Raw genomic sequence first — 22,988 nt, 5'->3', positions numbered from 1 at the left:
CCGAGCCCTCGATAGAGAGTCACCTTTTATAAGGAGCAATTTATCACCAATGTGGAGCTCCAGGGCGCGAATTCGGATTTTGTTGGGCCCCGAAGAACGCCAGGTGGGAATCCTAAAAAAATTAAAACCGAGCTCTACCTCTATGCACAAAGCTTGAGCCTTGAAGCAACAATAGTTCTACTGCATTTAGAAAAAGAAAGGAGTTGGAGAAACAGATAATGAGAATGTTCCACTTCTAAATTGTAAATCTGTATTTTTTACATGGCTGTTGTCACAATGGATCTATCTGTTCAAACAGAATGACTCATACGGAAGTACAAAGTGGAATTGTTTCTAAGTTACAGTAGTTGTATATAACAGAATGTCATGATATACTAATTCGTGTAGTACCTCCATACCCTTGTTGAGAACCACCCATCCTGAATTCAAATCAGCAAGAGCTCATATATACCATCCTGCAACCACTGTAATTTAATTTAATTACTCAAATAATTTTTACAAGTATTGGTAGTGCCAAATATATTTTTAGCACTATCAACTTTAAGGAAGTAAGGAAATTCAATCTTTTGTTTACCACCTATCCATTTGTTTCACTTACTCACCGACCCAAGATTTGAAACAAAAACATATCGGAAGTTCTATACTGAAAACAAGGAAAGGAAGTAAGTACCTGATTTTTTGCTTTTGTCCTTAAGTAGACAAACCGAATTCTGCATCCTCAACAAAATGTAAGATCCTTGTATGAACGTTGTGCTTGAGCAAATAACAAAATGAGATATTTCTGATACAACAGCAGCATACAACCTTTGACTTAGAAGGAACTGAGGCAATCTTTTATCAACAAAAACAGGGGATTGGTGTAAGCAGCTCCTCCTAATTTCTCAAACATGATGCCGTCCATACGGGCTTGGATCCCATCAGATGATGCCACATCATTTAGCAACTCTTTTAAAGTTCTATCTGCTCCGGCCAAAGAGCTTCCTATGCCGCTTAAAACTTCCGGTAAGGACGTGGATGGCCTTGACAGCTCAACAACAGAAACCTGCAGTTTTAACAATTAATTAGGAAGACTGAGAAATTTATCTCCTCTACAAATCCCTTCAAAAAATACAGAGACTGAGATGAACATACAAACAAAAAAAAGGAGGAACTAACCCGATATATTGTTTCAACGGTATTTTTCTTATCAAATCAAACTTTATCGCCTCTGACTACTTTTTCAGTAACCAATGATAGAAAGCAGCTTCCAAGATTTGTTAGGTATTATTACCACTAAACTAGTTGGGCATCAAACATCATCAATTCATCATGCATTTCATTTTTCTGAACAGAAGACCCTGGGATGAGTACCATAATGGTTCACATCTGACTATGAAAACAAAAACTATTGTTCAGATTTCCAAAATATGGCACAAAAACAAAGCTAAATCTGCTGTTTGACCACAGCACATACTGAAGTATCTTGCAGTAAAGTCGTGAGTGGTCCATTCTCAACTTCTTCTTTTTTGATAATTTGTAAAAAAGGAAGTTGAGAGCAGATTATTTCTAGGATGTAATTTTCTCAGGAATTCTCCTTTGACTACATATCTCACTTAATTTTATCTCAAAAGTTGTGGCAACTTCCTCATCTTTCTACTTTTTTATTGATGACAGATGCAGCTGAGATTTTCTATAACTTGGTTTTGGCAGGAAAATTCACCAGCTCTCTTAGAAGATCAAGAGATTCGGATCCTTAGGTTCCCAACAGAGCTCCAAAATTTCACTAGAATGACAGTTGACAAAGATCCAATGCATAAACTGATACAAACTTGAAAATCATGCTTCAGGCTGCAGAGCACTACAATCTATGTGCTCAGTCTGACATGGCTGTTTTAACAGCAAAAATAGATTTACTTATGACACACCTGTCTATCCTGAGGTATATTGGCCTTCTGTTTTGCAATTGCTACAGCACGAGAGAGACCACCGACAGCATCAACTAGACCTCGTGAAAGAGCATCCTTTCCAGTCCAGACTCTCCCTTGTGCAACCTCCTCCATTTTATCCACCTAAATGGAGTGCTTGGTATTTTCAATCAACTGATAAATAAAGTAACGACTGCTTTCTTCTAAGCTGTCTTCTTTACCAAGTATCATACCGTCATTGATCTTGAAAGGGCAGCCTTGTCTCGGAATTGGGTATATGCATGCTGTGCAGATTTGGCAAACAGTTCTGCTTCCTCAGGCCTACAGATGAAGTTCTATCTTAGAAAATACTAAATCAAAAGACAATCTAAAATCCAATATTTGGATTTTCATTTGTAGGCTTAAAACAACTAAACTCGAAAGCCACAAAGCGAGAACCAACTGGATGCATTAGTAGAAGTGGAAAAGTTCTGATTTTGGTGTTAGGCATAAGCACAGAAGTTATGCTAGTCTCTAAGATCAAAATTCAGCTTGTTATAAAGAGCAGTAACAACAGAAGGATGTAACATAAAATTCACGATAAAAGTTTATGTTCTTATAATGGGGTTCAAGCCTTCTAGGTGTAACATGTATAACCCAAGGAAGACGAAAAAAATTCACCTGAATGGTCGTTGTTCAGCCGCAGTAAGCTCTGCATATCTTCCCCTCGATATTGTCTCCTTATTGAAGCCAATTTTTTCATATAATTTTCCCAAGTTGAATTTCCCTGTCAAAAACATGTAATTTTTTAAATATTGAATCTGATTTAGAAGTTTGCTTGGGCATACATGTGAAATAGCATAGCTAGCTCATAAGGTCAATTCCAACTCTGAAGACCTCATTACAAGTAAATTTTGTGAATATTAAGGACCAAAACAACTAAATGTAAGGGGCATGCAGCGGCAGAATAGAGGACTTCCAGGCAGTGCAGATAGGAACGGAAAACCCAGAGGAACCAAGAAACGGATAAACTGCAACTATAAAGGATTGACATTCGTATTAAAGCAAATACATGGACCAACATAAATATGGAGTAAACCCAAGAGTTGCCTCTCCCACAAACCAAAATCTTAAAGAGTTCATCAAGATACCAGATCAACTCAATCACCCTATTTGCAGGAAGACAGAAAAGCATACACTCTTACACACACACCAAAGAGAGTTGTCATCCCAATTTTACTGATATCAGTCCAAGCTCTTCGGATCTAGAACTGTGAAGACAAATCTGGTTCAAAAAAAATATCTGAGAATGACGTGTGAAGATGAAATTGCCGGCATCAGGAAGTGGGTGGGTGAATGGCAACGTTGGGAGTAGGGAAAGGTCCTAGTGAAGAGATACAAACAAGGACTCAACCTCTGAGCTACCTTTTTCTAATTATGTAACCTACCTGTAAGATACAGTTGGTCCTCTATCTTAAATTGTTATATCATATTTTTGTTTTTATTTTTGACATGACATGTTATCTTGTGAAACAGTTCTTCAATTCCCACATCAGGCTAATTACATGGACAAAGCATTAACATAGCCTCTTCCTGAAATGATTATATCATTCGATAGTTGGAATTACCTCCTAATACCTTCTCCAGTTCCAGAGCTTGATACAAATTCTGTTATTCCATTCAATGTAGAACTATCTAGTTACACTTCAATATATTTTGAGCTGGTACTAAGTGGATCTAAATATGGTATACATTGAGAAGGACTGACTATTTGGAAAATTAGAAGAATCTTGCACCCTCATGATACAGTTCTATGGCATAACCTGAAGTGTGTAAAATAAATATCAGTACAATCAGCCTTACAAAGAGCACCAAAACTGATACAAGAGCATACAGTTGAAGCATGTGTTCTGAATTTTTGTACTTGGGAGTGATACCTTATTGAATGGCACTCAAAAGGAGAACATTTTGATTTATTCTCAGGTGAAGATAGTATAGGATTTTGGAATCAGACAAGATTCATTTATGCAAGGGATCATTGACCACATTATGGATCCCAGTAAAGCAAGCACAAAGTCTTCAAAAAATTTATACCACACAAGGAAAAACACCTGCCATTCAAGATACAAATGTTTTTTCCTTAATATCTTCCTTTGAAAGATAGGAAATTGTGGATAGTTCAACTGGTGGTCTAACATGAGTTGAAACCTTCGCCAATTTGGAGATAACAAACAAATCTGATCAATTGATATCCAATCCACACTTCTGCACCTTATAAAATGTATCCTCAGCCCACACGTGAAACATTTAACATTTTTCTTTTTTTTCTCTTGCTAACATAAAATTTTATCCCGAAACCCTCAGACGAAAAAAAGCAATCCGACCAACTAATGATGAATAATCCAATAAAAATCGAATTGTGAACCAAAGAGTTATGGACGATGAAAGTAGCATCAATTACACACAAACCAATTGAGTTCTACAATTTTTCTTCTAAAACAACTAGGATTAATGGAGTTCCTGAAGAGCACAGGTCATTCCTGAAAAGCAAGGTGATGCTTTCCTGTGGTTGAGAGAGCTGTTTCTAATTCTTAAAAATGGATGGTAAATTTAAACTACATTTCAGTTCCTGAAATATGTTTGGGTTCAAGTTATACAAACGTATCTCTTTATCAGGTACAAACTTTTGGGAGCTGATATATCTGTGCAGAAGTCATCTTGCTAGTGCAAAAATACAAGAACTAAAGCACAGTACACCACATATATGAAACATAAGGTTCTTTTGGAAAATGATTCCAGATCTGAAATTAGCACCTTAATTGGGTACCACTCAACCACAGTTTATAGAAGACCAAAATTCGTAGTAGTATTTAGATTTACCTGTCACCACACCTATTGAGCCTGTCAATGTAAGGTTCTCTGCCACAATAGCTTGTGCAGCCATTGCCATATAATATCCTCCACTGGCTGCCACATCAGCCATAGATGCTATAACAGGTTTAGATTCTGCCAGCAATCTAATTTCTCTCCACATTCTGTAGTAAAAAGCATCCTAATAAATCAACATAGAATTTGGTCCGAAAAATAAAAATAATGTTTGTCAGAGTCTACACTACAGAAGCTTTTACATGTGGAAAATAGATTGACTGCTTTGAAGACAGGAAAAGAACAACATCACGTTCCTATTTTACAAGCTGATTTAACTAAAGTATCATGGGAGCACACAAACAGGAGATAAGTTAAGATTTCCATTGTACAAGACAATCAATTAAAACAGTTAGGATCTTATGTTAATAGTTTACCTAAAAAATAGTTAGGACTCTATATATCTGAAAGAAGAGATATAAATGCAACAATCATACAAGTTACAGAGAGAAAATTTAGACGGCAAAGTGACTCCTTAATAGTGCATAAAAAGGAAAGATCCATAACATAACAGGACTTACAAATCAGAAGCAAGAGCGTCTCCTCCAGGACTATCAATTCGAAGGACGACAGCTTTAAACCTTTTCGACTCTGCACAACATAGAGACACACATGAAAAACAATATAAAGAAGAAAATTGGCAACCAAAGGAATAACCTAAAAGCACCGAGACCACCTAAACCTATCAAAAGCTTTTTCCTCCTTTCATTTTTAAAATCAACACACAGAAGCATCCAAATCTGCTGTGATTTGAGAGTTCACCAATGAATAGTCCCCTCCTCTCAAACAGGAGAGAAAAAGGGATGAGATGAATATGGGAAATCTTGCACCCTAATTTCTCTAATGAAACAGCACATGCACGAGTCTTATTGAACTGTTCACTGACTCCCATTAGTTACCTGAAAAATTTACATACTGTTCTTCTAGCATAACTTATGTAGCTTATAGCCAGTTCATGCATTAGACGGCAAAAATAAACCTGCAACTACCACTAACCAAACTGGCCTTCCCATCTCTAAGTTTTACTATTAAGTCTGACAAAAAAAAAATTGATCTATGAAGTGTAGCACTTTGCTTATTCAATCAAATCTCTAGCAACATAACAGTGACAAATTCCTCACAAGAGTCTTTCTCCTTCATACTAAGCAAAAGCCTATCAACAATACAAGTCTTTCCACAATATGAGTTGGAAACAAAGCCAAAGAGAACAAAGCAAGTAACAAAGTATCCAGAACTGCACAGAGCAGATAACGCCTTGTGTCTGCGAAGTGTCTTTCTGAGACTAAAAAACTTGGTATTCACGATTTATGGCTAATCAGGATTTGTAATGACCTGTTTTCACATATTTTGACGGCTTGACAAAGTGCACATATAAGGACACTTCATACCTCGTACACTACGAATTTTTTCAATCAACTTCTCTGCTATTATTCCTGAACTAGATGAACTAAATGGACCGCGTGTGCGACTAATACTCCCGGAGGCTCGAATGACAGCTATCTGGTCTTTATAACCTGTTAGACCGAGAGTCCATCTCCTAACTTTTGAATACTTCCTGTATCAGAATATAATAATCACAAAATGTTAAAAGTTCCAAAGGGAAAATAGTGCATAACAGCTGAGACAAAGAATATGTGGAGAGACAATACTAGAATACATGACAATTGATAGTTGGCAAAATCTCAAAATCGAACTGATACAAGTTATTACACTTTCCTTTAGCCGCCTGGGATGTTTTTTTTCGTAAAATTACATAAAATATATTATTTTAAAGTATTGATGTTCTCTGAAAATTCCAGGGCCATTAATTAGTCCAAGCATAAGAAAGAAGTGTCATGAAAAGCAATGTACATAATAATTGTACAAAACTATTGCTGCAAAATAAAAAAAATAAACCCTGAGAAAAATTATCCAGGTGACTTGAAATTCAAAAAGACAAGACCTGTAATCAACTTCAGGGAGATTTTCATCCTTCGAAATTCCCAAACGCTCTTTCAACATTGACATTACCTGAGGATATGCATAAATCAGTGATCCCTTGATAACCATGGGAGAAAAGGTGTTAAGTTCTTATGTCAAGTTCAAGAAACAATTTAAACATTTTTATGGCGGAAGTCATAAAATCCAGTTGGCCGGATTCACAAATGAAACAGACTATTTAAGCTTAATACATACAAGATAATCCAGAGATTAACAGTGCGTGCCAATCTTGTTTTCTAGGCAAAGATACTAGTATAATCACATAAAGACCTGCAATACAGATGTCTGACAAATACTGACTGTCTAATCATTAAAAGGATCTTTTAACTTCAGCTGATTTCCAAGATTTCATCCATAAACTAAAATTAAGATAAGAGAAAAGGTGAAAACACTGGATACTAAGGGTATCTCATCATAAGGCTGTAAGAGGGTGCATAGATTGTGATAACCTGTGCAGCTATCACTTTCTTATATATAGAGTTCGCTATATCCCACACTTTCATCGTTCCCAGTAACAGTTCAGGAAACCTAATTTGGCAAGGTTCCAATTTGGATATTGTTTTTTTGAACATTTTAATCTAGATTTGCAACACTTGGGAACTAGATAAACATATTATATACTCCCTCCATCCCAATTTACGTGGCACCATTTGACTAGGCTCGGAGTTTAAGAAATTAGATACTTGTGTGATTGTCAATCATCTCATAAAGTTAAATTGTTTCTAAATATAAAAATGTGACATTATTTTTGGGATAGATTAAAAAGGAAAGGGTGTCACATAAATTGGGACAGGGGGAGTACAAATTTTTATCGACAAAAAAATCCAAAAAATATATCTAAAAACTGTGGTCAAAGAAAAAGATCTTTGACTACACAACAAAAATAATAGTGTCATATAATCAACATTCCATGAACAAAAGAATAATATCATACATACAAATGCAAAATTCTTCATTTAAATTCTAATAAAGAGAAAGAGGTAAAATCATCCTAGAACCTAAACAGAATGGTCACATGAAATGGCACATACTAGTAGTTGTCTACATCCTTTTCCTTTATGAGTTCTTAAGAATTGATTTTCCCTGGAAAAGAAGTAAATCCATTATGAATCCTAATTCATTTGAAAAGTAACCCCTCCCCTCCCTCACACCAGAAAAAAAAAGAATTCAGCTAATAAATCAGTTGAACTTACAAATAATCAAAGAACTGTTTCTCAAGTAATACCTCAAGATACCTAGCAACTTACTATACCTCATCATCATACTTAATGTCTGTTATCCAGCTTTCTTCCTTTAGCCTTTCAACTTGGTAGACTCCATCATTAACGAACTGCTCAATGTCTTCTATTTTCTTCCCTGAGTAAGAAAACAGATCATGAAAATCCCCACTGGACTTCAAATCTCCAGTATGAAGTTCAAATCTGAAGTCACCTTTAGTAAGAGCAACTTTTTCAAGCCAATTTCCATATATATTATCAAGTAATGCAGTTAGCATCTCCCGATTTTCATCAGATATACTTTTACGCATTAGTTGATCTCCAGCACTCTTATATTTACCAATTCTTTGCACTTGTGGCTCAATTCCAACTTTCTCAAAGACACCTGCAGAGCAATAAATTTGCTGCAGCTAAGGGCTGATCATAAGCAATTGAGATCACATATACTCTGAAACTAGCTATATTCAATTAAGAAGCATTGTTCAACAATTCAGGCTGCATTCACGCATACTCTGAAACCCTAGTAACACTGGCTAGCAAATTCCAGCAACTTCAAATTTAAATAGGTTTTGCTTTTTGCACTCACTTAAATTGATGAAAAATAACCATTATTGCAATGATGACCAACTCAATATTCCAAAGAGGTAATTAATCCATACATTCAAGAACGAACAGAATTTAGCAAATCTGATATTTAAGAGGAACTTATCTCTCCAAGATTTTTTTTGTTTCAGCTGGGAGGCTAAAGAACAAACCTCCCAAAAATGATGCTTGAACTGTTAAGCCATACAACGCAAAGTAAGCACTTGGAGGGACATAAAGCTCTTGACAAGCGCAGCCAATGTAGTACTCCTTTTCACCACAAGCAGGTGCATAGCCAACTATGAATTTACCTGAAAAATGACAAAGATTAACGCTCTTCTTTACTTTTATATTTCCCAATTCTAGATTTTAAAACAAAATGGATCTCATATGGCACTCCTTAAACATAAGAAGCTTAATTAATCCAAGTAACTTTCAGTCTATACAACATATACTCATTTGAAACTTAGATTTGTTGTGTGATTAGATACCTCAGATGCAACTGCAAAGGAAAATACCATAACATGATGATCCACAATAGAGAGATGGCCTCATAATCCAAGACATGATAAGGTAGTGACATTGATCATTTTATTTAGCATTTTACAATGGGAAGGTAAGGAAGATAATTTTTTTTAGCATTGCGTAATATTTTCTCCTAGTGTCTTTAAAGTTTAGGTTTCTTATAAGATGGTTTTTTAGTCTAATATTCATCTTAACTGAGATATTGCATTATCCCAGTCTCATGACGTAGGAGGTCCTGAAATAGGCGCATACTCCAAGATGCTCGACATACTTGAAGACTTATCACACATGTTGTGTGAGATGTATAGAAATGTCATCCTTTTCCTCTTTCCAAAGTATGATACTTATAATCAAGTGACAAGCCCATGAACCTTTTTCGGATCTCACCATTTCATAAAAGTACAAAGACGAATTCTTGCCTGATTTCCTGAAGTCCAGTATATGCCTCCGAATTTCTTCAACTTTGCCCCAGCCACAACCTAAAGGTTCAATGTGGAGATAAACACCAGAGATTCGAGGATCATAAGCGGCCTTCATGAGGTTCTCACAAATTTGAGGTAGGGATAATCCTGAAGAGAAACGGCTCTGTAACTGATCAGATATCTGAGAGGACAAAAAACAGTGCAAGAGTTCAATTACCTCAACTAAACAGAGAAGAAATATCTGAACAAGAATTAGCAAATTAAAAGTATTATGTGCCGATAATGTGTAACTTCCCATTCTCTGCCTCTCTATTTAGCTACACTTAGTAATTTAATCATAATTTTACCCTTTTAATGATCAGATGCAAAACCAGAGGACAAGGAAGGAGCAGAAGAAGATTTGGAAGACCATCCTTCTTTGCATTATGTAGACTGTTTGGTTGGAAAGGAAGCAAGGAAAGTGTTGTAATACTTAACAATAGATGCATTCAGAACTTAAGATTTTGGTTAATGCTGGTTTTTCACTTCATTAGGGGTCGTTTAATAGAGTGCATTAGCAAAAATAATATTTGCAACTTGCATTAGCTTTATATATTAGTAGTCCCTTGTTTGGTACACTTTTTCTAGGTATAAGTAATGTAAAGCGATTTAATACATGCATTAGCATAATTAAAGACTCAATTACCCTCAAAAGCCACTTGTACATCTTTTCCACCACAATTGTAGAGGATATATTATAAATAAATATTTTTATACAATGCATATTATTTTTAATATACCAAACCAAACAATGCATAGGAAATAATACATGCATAACCAATGCAAGCATAACTAATACAAACATTACTAACACACTCTATTAAGCAATATTTTTATACACTCTACCAAACGATCCCTTTCAGATATAATAGGATCCATGGCCAGCTTTTCTGCATTTTGTATCTGCACCGTGATATTCTAGTACTATGTTTCAACAATAAATACCTAGTGTAGCTCCACTAGGTGGAGTTTGGGGAGTTTAGGGTGTACGCAGACCTTACCCCTAACTTATGTAGGTAGAGAGGTTGTTTCGAAAGACCCCAGCCAAATCAAAGAACATACCAAAAGAAAGAAATAAAACATGTTTAGTACTATGCTTCATCACAAAAATTACCTTACCAAAATAATGATCAGATGCACCAGAATTAAAGTTAATGACACTCTTCGTTCTAAAGCATGTATATACTTGCATATTGCAAATTCAATTGGATAACAAATACTGCAGCTCATCATTAACTCTGTGATGCATTGGACGAAGTTTATCACAGGCACGAGTTATAATTCTATTCGAAAAAAATCACTACACTATTTTTATACACATAGGAACAGGCAGGAATTCGACATTGCTAACATGATTACTAAAATTTTCAATCTATATTTAAATAGAAAATAGCTCTTAGTACTGACCTCATTGCGCAATTTCATGGTGAGAACACTTCCCTTGCGGACTCGCTCCCAAGGAAGCGTAAAGAGCATTCTAAACTTCACAACTAAGCTCTTCCAAACACCATACTCCTCAAATTCGAATTCCCCGGTTGGATACTGATCTTCTTTCCCAATATCATCGGCGTTGATTTCAGCAACAGGCTCATCCTTAGTCGATGATACGTCCTCATCCTTAGTGTCATCTTTGGAAGACGGTGATACGTCCTCATTCTTAGTGTCGAAGGCTAAAACGGAGAAATTTCGATGAATATGGGAAGGGTTATCGATAGAGCGAAGGGTGAGGAGAGGAGTAGTGTAGAGGGAGAAAAAGAGGGAATTTGAGTGCAGAGAAATGGGGGAAACAGTGGGAGAAGAGTGAATTGGAGAAGAAGAAGAAGACTTGGAGAGACTTGAAGCGACTGTGAGTTTGTGAATGGAGGTCAGACGAGGTGTGGATAAAAGCTTCGCCATTCTCTCTCACACTATTTTTCTGCTCTTTTGGACTCCGTCGGGATGATATGGGGAAATCAGGCTTCCAAAAATAATGCCCCAGTATTTGAACGCGGTTCCCTAAGCGCCACGTAGTCCTGAATTTTTAAATTCTTTGCACAAGAGTATTTGCAGATTTTTTGAACCAATATCTCTGATAGTCCCTCAAATTTTCTTTATTCACTCAAAAATTCATCCACTTTTAAATTTTAATTCAAATATCTCCTCTTTATTCAAAAAAGTCACTTGACTTTAAATTAACTCAAAAGTTATTCAACATTCTATTTATTCCTTAAAAAAAATCACTCAATTATTTATTGTTTACTCAAAAAGATATGTAATTTATTTAATTGATATTTTAATTTATAAATTATTTTTAAATAGAAAAATTATATCCATTTGAATCAATTAAATGACCCGTTCATTTAAATCGACCCATTAATAATACAATATTTGCCCATTTTATTTTACCTCATTCTTCTAGGAAGAGGATTTTCTCGAGTATACCAATCTCTTCAATTGATTCAGTACACATTTAATTTAATGACATTTGTCAATTTTAAAATCTAATGGTCCATATTTATTTAAATAAAGTAATCTTTAAATCATGATTAAATAATATGAACTCTAGTTAGTAATTCTCTCTTCAATATTTTCTTGTTCTTTTTACGGGAAACAACATTCCTATCTATAGAGAATTTTTTTATTAAGGAAATTCAATTGTGCAAATTTAAACTACAAATTTTTATTTTTTTTTATTCTTTTTTCACCATTATCAAAAAAGATTTTGTTCTTTTTTTACCATTATCAGTCGAAGATTACTTTTTACCCTCCTAAAGCACTTTAGTAAGAGCATATAACAAGATCCAAAAATATGCATTTAGGTTATGAAATTATACAAATCCAAGTAAGAAGATTGCATTGAATTCGTTCGATGATTTAGTGACTTTATAAGAAAAAAATGGATTATTGAATGACTTTGAGTTAAAATTTAAAGTTTGTGACTTTCTCAGAAAATAGTGGATAGTTAAGTGATTTTTTGAGAAAAATAGTGAATAGTTGAATGGCTTTTGAATTAAAATTTAAAGTTGAGTGACTTTATGGATGAAGAATACATAATTAAGTAATCATATAAGATATTAAATCTAGATTTTTTTTGAAACTTACCGATTTAAAATAAGCTTGATTTGAAATTAAAATTTTATTTGAAGTATATTTGATTTGAATCTCAATAAGTAAACATGAAGAACCATGATTTATGAAAGTATCAAATTTCTACATTCTCGTAATCTAGCCGAATAAGAAAATCATAATTTATAAATGAAGTGTCAAAATATTTTAAGACATGCCACATAAATGGCATATCTCTAGCTAGGTTCCTATTTATTCCTTTTTATTATTATATAAATAAGTAATTGTAACTATATGTTGTTTTAAAGTTTTAAAATTTATATAGTTTTACACAATTCTTTGATCTAATAAATGGAGTAGCTACTTAATTCTTTAATATAGTCTTTTCCACATTTACAATTATATGATTCATGATTGTCAATCATCCACGTTTGGTTTCATAAAGGCACAAAGGGGATGATGTATGAGTTCGATCAATCTTATTAGATTTCATGGGATCATGGGATCTATGCAATTCTACTTGGAGATAAAATCAGTGGAAGATAAAAGAAGAGGAAAAAATATTATGAATTACACATCTTATTTATAGAAATCACAAATTTGAAGCAGTAATTAGTTATAACTAACTAACAATCAGCCTCACCACTTTCCTGACTACTAACAGATTGCTAATTACTGCCATAACTACTTTTTGGACACTTTGATCATGTGATTCCAATAGATCTAAAGATTTCACTCATACAAAAAAAATGTTGAGTTTCAATACCCAAAGAAACCAAATAGGCAGCTGTTCACCTGAACTCGTGATATGAAGATACTTTAACTTTTTTTTCTTGGAACAATAGAACAACTATATATTATTTGTGAATAAAGCTTGTGCATCCATCCATCAGACATGGCACTACAAACAGGACGAAATCGTTAATCCTCCATAGACATGGCTCAATTGTTCAATCTAGATCAAGTGATAAGATTTCAACAATTAAGTAGATATCTCCAAACTGATTGTGTACTTGAAATATCGAAACAATGTCTCACAAGTCAGATCAACCACGAATGAGGCAGAAATTAGCTCAATCAGCATATATGAATATTAGTAACTTACTCCAATTTATGCACAGTTTTTGTTTTAACCATCTTGAAGTAGAAGTAGAACTCATCTGGATTTCGAAATGTTGCTTTTTCCTCAAGTTTCTGTAAATCAAATAACAGATATCATAGTACATATATCTTATCTATAAAATGTAAACGATCAGTGAGGACAGGGATAATTGACTAATTGCAAAACACAATCAATGACAGTGGCGTAGCTAGGAAATTCACGAAAAATGTTCAAATTAAAGCCAAAATAGAAAAATTCGGAAAGAACGTCCAAGTTAAAGCCAAAATGAGTAATTGCATAACACAATCTACATTCAACGAGGTCTTAACTCTGATCTCTTCTTTATATAAATAAAAATAAATATTAATCAAATAACTTGTATAATAAAAAAGATGTAGCGTTTTAAAAATAGCACACCAATATTACTAGCTACTATGATATTTTTAAAACGAAGGCATATTCACTAGTTATCACGTGAATATTTTTTGTTCCCTTCATATCTCTAAAATTATAATATATATATATTTAGCTTTTTGAGTCTATTAATCCTATCGGATAATTTTTTACGGCCAAATTTGTAAAAAAATCATGGAACAAATTGCTGCACCTAAAGAAAAAAACAAGTAAGAAGAATTACATATACTATATGGAACAAATAAACCATATATTGTATATAATTATGTGATAACTCTAGCTACTCGGAAGAAACTTTATTAATTTTTCATCCGTATTCCATACCCCTTCACCGCAACGTTGTTACACTCTCTTTGCCATGCTGATTGGGTTTTCCCTTTATCGGAAAATAACAATATTTATACATGATTAAATTTATTTCTTTTAAATATATAAAGTATAGTACATTCTTGTGTTTACTTTGACTCTGTCATGTTGTATATAAATGTCTAGGCTAGAGCTAAAGCTATAAAAATGCCATAGTTAATTAATTAGGACAAATATTTAGGTGTACCTAATAAGAAGTAGGTCCAAAACAAGAAACTAAATTAAGGTTTGAAAGAGATATTAAAAGAAGGAAAAATAACTTAAATACACAACTATAATTTTTATATTCTCTAATTTTCCCTACATTTTTTAAATATTACATAATTCCCTTTTTTTTTATTTTAGTGTAATTTTTTAGATACATTACACTCTCTCTCCTATAATACACATTTACCAATTTTAATGCCTATTTTTTCTCCATTAAAACACTCAACCTCTTAAATTAGTTTTTGAATTTTAAATTTTATCCATTTAAACACTCAATTTTTTAATCAGCTTTTTGATTTTGAATTATTAAATTTAATTAATTTTAAATAAAAGACCAAATTTTGAAATTTTGAATTTCAAAATTCAAAAAATCAGGAAGCAGGATAACTTCCATATCTTTCTACCGTTTTGTTCTTACTTCCATATTTTTTGCTTGCTTACACACCAAAAACATAAGAACCAGTGCCTCTTGCCTTAGAAGAAGTTAAGGTGATAAAAACAAGTAGACAATCTTCATCTCATCCCAATACATTCGCCCAGTTACCACTTCCCCTTCCTCTTCCTCTAGCATCAACTTTGCATAAGGCCAAACAGGACTCAAAGAGTAAGTTTGTTAGGCCTACATTGTCTGGGGTTAGTATTTTGGTACTTAAAACTGTTTGCTGAAATTAGTAAAAATTTTAAGGAATCTAGTGTGCTTGCCGATACATTTGAATAAGTGTGTATAGTATTTTAGATGGTGAATTGATACATGAATTTGTTGTGTATCATAATATTTTATATGTATCATGAAATTTTGAAAATTGTTATAATGTATCATTCAATAAGTTTAGTAAATGCGTCATCAACTGTGCTTGATGATACATATAGAATCAGTGTGTACAGTGTTTAGTCAATTCACTGATACATGTAGTAGATATGTATCACATGTTTTGCATATAATATGAATTTCTGAAAACTGATATCATGTATCAGTAAGGTATTAGTTGTTTAGTTGATGTACTGATACATGTTTTGAAAATTGTTATAATGTATCATTCACTAAGTTTAATAAATGTGTCATCAACTGTACTTGATGATACATATAGAATCAGTGTGTATATTGTTTAGTCGACGTTTCTGATACATGTATTAGATACGAAATTGAATCTCCAACAACGATTCCGTCGATTTTGTAACTTTCATTCTGCAATTTGTTCACCCAAATTCCGGAATGTCTCATCAAAATCGAAGTATTCATCTTGAAAAATCCACTGTAACAACAATAAAATTACTGTAGTTCGAAATTTAACAGATTGTTCAAAAAAATTGTTTTCAAAATAGATGATATAATCTTTGTTTTTCAAAATTTGAAATTAATATCCAATTAAGTGCTGATTTTATGTTGATTAATGATATGTTACCGTAAATTTAGCTGTTTTATTAACAACATTAACTATACCGTTTTTTCCCCTTTTTTTTCTCAACAGTTTAAAATTACCATGTATCATTTACCATGTATCACTAGAGTCTAAAGTATCACGGCTCAACAAATTTAAGGGATTTTTTGTAAATACTAAATTTGTCGGGACAGAATGAAATTATTGAATTACACTATGGGATTCCTTAAATTTTTACAAAGAATTAAATGTAGATGAGGTTCCAACTCCGTTTGAGAAGAAGCATTTGACCGTTGGAACGGGTCCAGAAGTGGGCACAGTAGACACAAGGGATGTTGTTAGGCATAAGTGAAGTCATTCTCAACAGGGAACATAAGCCCCTAAAACCCAAACGGGGTTTCACAATCTATGTCCCCCGCTACACCCACTAGGTAGCCAAGTTTGAGCCAATTATGAATATAAATAATGTGATCGATGCAAAAAAAAAAAAAAAAGGCAGACAGCATCATGATATGATACTCACATGCAAGTAGCCAAAATTAAAGGTACTTTTGGGCCTTTTGATTTTTGTCCAATACAATTAAGATGTGTCCCAATGACATGGAGTCTGGCCTTCCAGGTTCTTCTGAGCTCACATTTATTAATAAGTACTCTTCACATTACTACACACCTGCATTAGTGCGCAACTCCTCTTCTCCGCTGGTTTGATTGTTACTGCTCATCCCTTCATTATATTCTATTCTTCGTCGTTTCTCACTTTAATATTTTCATAATTTATATACGTCACAACACACTATATGTTAATTACAAACTACTACTATATATGTACCAACTAGTAATTAATAGGTTATATTGTATTCAATCAGCTCCTATATTATCTACTTTTGACTATACATCTTTTAATAATAATACACGTAGTACACGCTGTTTGACAATAATTTTTGTTGCGTGCCTCAAAAATAACTTATCTATCTCCAAGGTATAAGACATGAGCAGAGGTACGCTAGGGTATCAGAAAAATTACATTATTTATGTATATATATTAGATATTGAAACATATTTTGACTTACTCGCATGTTTTACTTTTTTATATTTTAAATCCTCTTAGTGAAAATTCTACTTTCATCATTGTAGGTTTATGTAAACTCTATTCTCTCATCGAATTTCATTTTATAGGATTACACCAAATATGTTATTGGTACCTATCTTTGAGAACCATGTAGGTACTTTTTCCTACTTTGAGAACTCTATTATACCAGTTTTGACTTGCTCATATGTTTATTTCGTTATATTTTCAATTTTCTTGATGAAAAACTAATTGCTTCCATCATCGAGGGTCTATGAATACGGTTAAAGCAAAAGGTTTCACATTGATAGTTAATGAGATGAACAGACTCCTTATAAGGCTTGGACATTTCTCATCCGTTTGAGCTAGTTTTTGTAGTTTGAGTTATGTCCAAGATCTGATAAGGACTTATCTCACCCAATATTAGGACCCAAAATTGACCATGCACTAGATGCTAAGCACTGAACCTGAGGTATAGGGTAAAATGTAAAAAGTACATTTTATAGGATTACGCCAAATGTTTTATTGTTGCCGGTATCTTTGAGAACCATGTATGCACTTGTTCCTACTTTAAGAACTTGTGAATATTTTTATATTAATAATTTTTTAAGATATATACAAAATTCTAGTTGAAAGTCATCCGTACATTTACTCTACTTCCGTCACTAGGCCATCTGCAGGGTTAAAGAGGTCATGCCTGCCAGGGTTGTAGATGTAAAAAATTTAAAGGTTAAACAAATAAAATTTGAATCCTGAATTTACCTCTTCTATTTATCTTTATCTCTATTTAGAACTGACAAATATTGGACGAATGATATTAATAATTAAATTTGAATGGATCAAATTTAATTGAGTTAATTTGGTATATCCGGGTGTGAGTCAAGATGATTAACTAATGAATGAGTCATATTACTCATCCAACTCTTGCCAACTTATTTAATTACACCACCAAACAAAATTAATTATTTTTTCTTTATTATGGCTTCATAAATGTTAAATGGAAAAAAATAATTCTTTTTGCCAATTTCTGAAAAATCTATTTTAGGTACATATTTAGCTAAAATCAACTCAATTATATTTTTACATGTAAAAATTAAGTCAAAATGAATTGAATTCTTAATAAGTGGATAAATTATACTATAAGGTAATCTTATCACCCTACCAGACATGAGGATGTGAAGTTAGGAAGATTTTTCCGTTTATTCATGCATAAAAATATATACATTGAATTATTGATATTTTAATAATAAAAAAGATATAGTTTAACCGATTATAGCATGTTCTTACTCTATTTTACAAAATTATTATGCCAATTAATTAAGCTTAGTATGAAAAGTTACCTAATATGCTCATCAAAGATTGTGTGTATAGTAGTATTTAACTATAAAATTCAATATATTTGCTCATTCTAGATGATTTAAGCCTACTCACTTCTTATAACATGTGAGAGGAATTATATAATATATCGGCGGCTTAATAAATTGATTTTATATACAAATATAATCATCGTGACACGTATGCATAAAGATTAGGTAAGGTTCCTTTGGATTTTTTTATTTATATAAATAAAAAAGAACTGTTTAAAAGAGCATATAAAATAAATAAACGCAATAATTTTTTTGTTTTTCACTTGGCGTTTATTATTTATATTTAGAGTCTAATTAAATTTAAATTTGTGTACAAAAATGTCATGTTAAAAAGCGTTTTCTAACAAAAACGATTATAAAAGAGTATATATGACTCCACCATAACTCTGATCGGTAACGGAACAGCTCTACATCTACATACAATGTATACAAAAGTATGGTATAGAGCCAAAGGCAGCAGAGAGAAACATCATGTTTGGAAAACACTGAAGTTACGTTAATTGTTCCTTCTTTTAATTTGGACACACACGTTATCCAGTCTGTTGACAGGTTGGGGGTCCGTTTTGGAATCGTTTTGCAACGTTCAATTAAAAAGCCCCGCACCCTTCTACATTTAAATTTCAAATCAGATGCATGCAGGATGTTCCATCGTACCCCATGTGTAATCCTCCACGTGGAGATCATAGTCGAGGAAATAAGATTTCTTGTCCACTTGTAATTCAAATACAAGAAAAGTATATCTACTATCGAAGATTTCTCGTGAAAAAAAGTTTATAAAAAGTTACAAAATTTAATTTCTCGTTAAATTCACGGGAAAAAATTACTCTAGTCAAAACTTCCCTAAACACTTTTTTCTTGTTGAATGTGTTCAGTACCAAGAAAAATATGTTTTGATTTTTATGCTCAGTTAATCAAAATATTCTGAAAAAATATATTTTTTTACAGAAAATAATTTCCATAAAAATGAGAAAAATTATCTATCTAATAAAAATAAAAAAAACAAGTTACCATTCATTATTTCCTCTTCGTCCACCCAAAGCTCCCAACCCTTTGACATTTAAAGTTTTTAACACATTTGAGTATCTTCTTAATTAGAAGCTAAATAACCAAACAAATATTATGACAATTTTTTTAAAAATCTCTGTACTTCAATTTTCTTATAAAAAAGATTTTTTTTTAAATTTTATGGCGTAGTCAAACAAAGTGGAACGAACTAATATATTATCTTGTTTACGGAAAACAAAATATATAGTTTTTGCTTCCTGCTGAACAAGAATAATTACACAGTATGTAGCCATGTGGGTATATTTCATTTTCATTGACTTGCTCCTCTTTTTATTTTGCATGCGCGCAGTGACTAGAATTTTATTTTATCCCATTTACTTTAGTTTAGGAGGAAGACCTTTAACAGATCTTGTCTGTTAGACGGCTAAAAGTTTTCAATTTATGTACGTGTGATAAAAATTCTGACAAAGTCAAATCGACCAATGTGATCATTTAGCAGTTAAAAATGAGAACTAAGAACACACATATATATATATATTAAAAGATCTATAAAGTAATAAATGTGTTACATTTATTAATTTAATGTAAATATCTAGAGCTAGTAAAATTTTATGATCGTGATAATAGTTAATGGCCCCTTATGGCCTATAAGTGAACTCGCTTATTCAATGTGTTCCAAAATGCTCGTCATTTTGCTTTAGCAGGTGTTTGAATTTTGATTAGCATTATGATTCACTTGATTAGTTGAAATTTGAACGGGTTAATACTTGCCTATTTATTTTGCTCCGTTCATTTTGACCTGTAAAACTTAGCTCATATATATGTTGGATTGAATATGTAGTCTAAGTTGACTAAGATGAAATCTTGTCAAAATATTTATAATATGATAATTTTTTTAGTATTTGATATGTTATATTTAGTTATGATAAAGAATTTTTTTATCTAAACTTATCTCAATCCAAGTAACTTTTGAACGAATTAATAATCTATTTAAATTCAAGTGTCCTACTTGATCATTTGTTCGAAGTACAATAATCATAGTTGATCAAAGAACGGTGTACCGCATAGTAGATAAACGCAGTGGCTGAGGCAAAAGCCGGTTGTGGTTTGGACAGTGTCAGGGGCGATGCTACAGTAGCCAAAGGGGGTTCGATCGAACCCATTAACTTTCAGTAGACTCTATATTTGTATTAAATTACAAAATAAACACACACACACACATATATATATATATATATATATATATATATGCCTAGAGGTCACCCCGCACCCGATAAAGTTGTTTCTACTCGCGAAATGTATGTTCAAATTATGTATTTATATCGAAAATCCTATTAAATATTATATATACTGAATTTGATATCATCATTCTAAAATTCAAAAGTATACAAACTCTCTAAACTTAACCGGCATTATTTGACATTGTTAGTTAGTAGAGTTGCACAATAAACTAACAATACCATGACTAAATCTTTATACATCATTTCTAGGCATTGAAAAACGTTTAGCTCTATATGTAATTGATAATTGACGGTTTTACGTGGTATGAGTTGATTTCTCAAATAAAAAAACTCAAAATCAGATAGTAATAACTTATTACTTGAGTAATCATATAAAAAATCAACTCTACGTATATCCATCGACAATCAAAAGGGAACCAAACAAAATTGATTCATTTCTAATCCCAAAACATCTTTAACATTCCACTTTGCACTAAGTACTAACACAAGAGATACAAATTAAGTACAGTAATATAACAAAAAGAGAAGATATATAATATAGTACCACTAGTTATAGTAAGTTTTATTTTCCTTTACCCTTCCAATTACTTTTCTTTACCTTTTCACTACTTGATGGAACTTTTGCTGAAAAAACAGAGTATCTTCCTTTGTCTTGATTCTTCCCACTACCTTTCTTCAAGCTGGCTTTGTTGTTTCCATTGCCTTTTTCCTTTGGAATAATTATACTCTTATTCGCATTTCTAACAATATGATGACTTGGTCCTGAAGATGCATCAGACGCCATCGAATCATCAGTATCATTATCATCATCATCATCATCAACGACAACATTCATTATCTTCTTGCGACGACCTTGTCCTAAAACACCATCTTCATCATCAAAATCGCCTTCACAATTCATCTCATCGTCTTCATCATTCGTAGGTGAGCCAATGTACATTGTCCATCCAGATTCACTGCTGTGACATTCTTCCCCCTCATTAAAAATATGAGACTTAGGGTCCATAATTTTAAAAAAACAGAGTATCTTAGAAAGAAGTAAAAAAGAACAGAACAAAAAAAGTAGAGTTTATTGGTACATGTTAAAAAGGCAAAAGAAAACTGAATCAAAACACCTGTATAGAACAAACATGCCCCAATCTTATACTACTTCTGAAAGCAACCCTCAAAAAAAAAAAAAACGATATTTTTGAATTTAATTAAATTTTCACCACTTGGATATATATGTACATGTACAACTACATCGCCATTATTTACATGTACAGAGGGACAGGTAGAAGGTGTCAAAGATGATAGAGAAAACACCTGTTTTTTTTTTACAATAACAAAAGGCACAAAAAACGACCTATCAAGTAAATATAAAAGGACAGAAAATTGGGCTAATTACTTAGGTTGTAAAAAAAAAATGGTACATATATCTTTACTTCTCTGAATTCTGAACGTGGACTCATTTAATAAGAAGCTCTGCTTTGAATGCAAAATGCAGGGGGAGAGTGCAAGCCTATATGCTACTCTGAAGAAAATATATATACTAAACTTTTTTATTTTATTTTGTTTTTTTGTTGTTAATAAAGCTAGAAAAAAGGACCTCTCTCTGAGTGTCAATACTTATTTCTATGTCATGTCAAATAAAAACAAGAGGTTGGGAGTAAATAAATTATGCAGCTTTTTCTTCTACTAGAAAAAAAATATTGAAGGTAAGCCAACTGGAGTTGTCTTGTAGTAAGTTCTGTGACTTTACAAGGAGACATAGCTTTTATTTTATATTTTTACTAATGTTTTTTTCCTTGCTAGTACATACAAGTATACTATATGATTCATTTGTAATTTCATAACTTTTTCGTGTGTTTTCGTTTGATTATTTGATATTCGAAATTTATTGATAAACTAATTTAGATTCGTGCTTCTTAATATTAGGCCTCTAGTCAATGATGGATGAGACCTCTAATCAACGATGAATGAATCTTATCCATTTTACCGCACCCCTCGGTGGTACAATCTTTCACTCATGATTAGTCATTCTGCAGCTAAAAACTCTTACTTTCCATTTTGTTATACGGGAGCTATATTCTTTTTTGAATTTCGAGAGTCAAATCTACTTATTTTGTTTGTGAATTTAGACATGTAAATTTTTAGAAATAAAATTTATATATTTGAAAATTAGGTAAAAAAACATTTGAACTATTCGTTTGAATCTCAAAAATCAAGATGTGTCACATAAAT

The 22,988-nt window shown here is 32.6% G+C and overlaps 2 protein-coding genes and 1 long non-coding RNA gene across 6 annotated transcripts; all 3 read right to left on the bottom strand.

Annotated features, from left to right (window-relative positions):
• Positions 1-209: 209 nt before the first annotated feature.
• On the bottom strand, positions 210-11,548 carry LOC107014558 (serine protease SPPA, chloroplastic). Of its 4 annotated transcripts, XM_015214518.2 has the most exons (14): positions 10,981-11,544; positions 9,532-9,715; positions 8,761-8,898; positions 8,220-8,390; positions 8,041-8,144; positions 6,751-6,818; positions 6,197-6,363; positions 5,330-5,399; positions 4,764-4,918; positions 2,565-2,670; positions 2,138-2,225; positions 1,905-2,048; positions 671-1,042; positions 210-464 (listed from the first exon to the last, which is right to left on the bottom strand). In XM_015214518.2, the coding sequence occupies exons 1-13, from the start codon at positions 11,467-11,469 to the stop codon at positions 812-814; spliced, it is 2,115 nt and encodes a 704-aa protein (XP_015070004.1). In that variant the 5' UTR covers positions 11,470-11,544; the 3' UTR covers positions 210-464; positions 671-811. The 4 variants fall into 4 exon arrangements, with proteins under 4 accessions (XP_015070004.1, XP_015070002.1, XP_015070003.1 ...); XM_015214516.2 differs by having other exon boundaries at positions 8,041-8,390; positions 10,981-11,546; XM_015214517.2 differs by having other exon boundaries at positions 210-455; positions 8,041-8,390; positions 10,981-11,546.
• Positions 11,549-13,167: 1,619 nt separating this feature from the next.
• On the bottom strand, positions 13,168-14,558 carry LOC114076424. Its single transcript, XR_003577343.1, has 2 exons — positions 14,459-14,558; positions 13,168-13,812 (listed from the first exon to the last, which is right to left on the bottom strand). It is a non-coding gene; the product is annotated as an uncharacterized LOC114076424 (long non-coding RNA).
• A 6,618-nt stretch (positions 14,559-21,176) lies between these two features.
• LOC107014557 lies at positions 21,177-22,317 on the bottom strand. The gene has a single exon (XM_015214515.2). The coding sequence runs from the start codon at positions 21,769-21,771 to the stop codon at positions 21,328-21,330; it is 444 nt and encodes a 147-aa protein (XP_015070001.1). The 5' UTR covers positions 21,772-22,317; the 3' UTR covers positions 21,177-21,327.
• Positions 22,318-22,988: the final 671 nt, after the last annotated feature.

This window comes from Solanum pennellii, chromosome 3 (genome assembly GCF_001406875.1).
Source record: "Solanum pennellii chromosome 3, SPENNV200".
NCBI classification, from domain to species: domain Eukaryota; kingdom Viridiplantae; phylum Streptophyta; class Magnoliopsida; order Solanales; family Solanaceae; genus Solanum; species Solanum pennellii.
The sequence above is the reverse complement of the archived record's forward strand: the minus strand, read 5'-3'. Positions and strand labels throughout refer to the sequence as shown.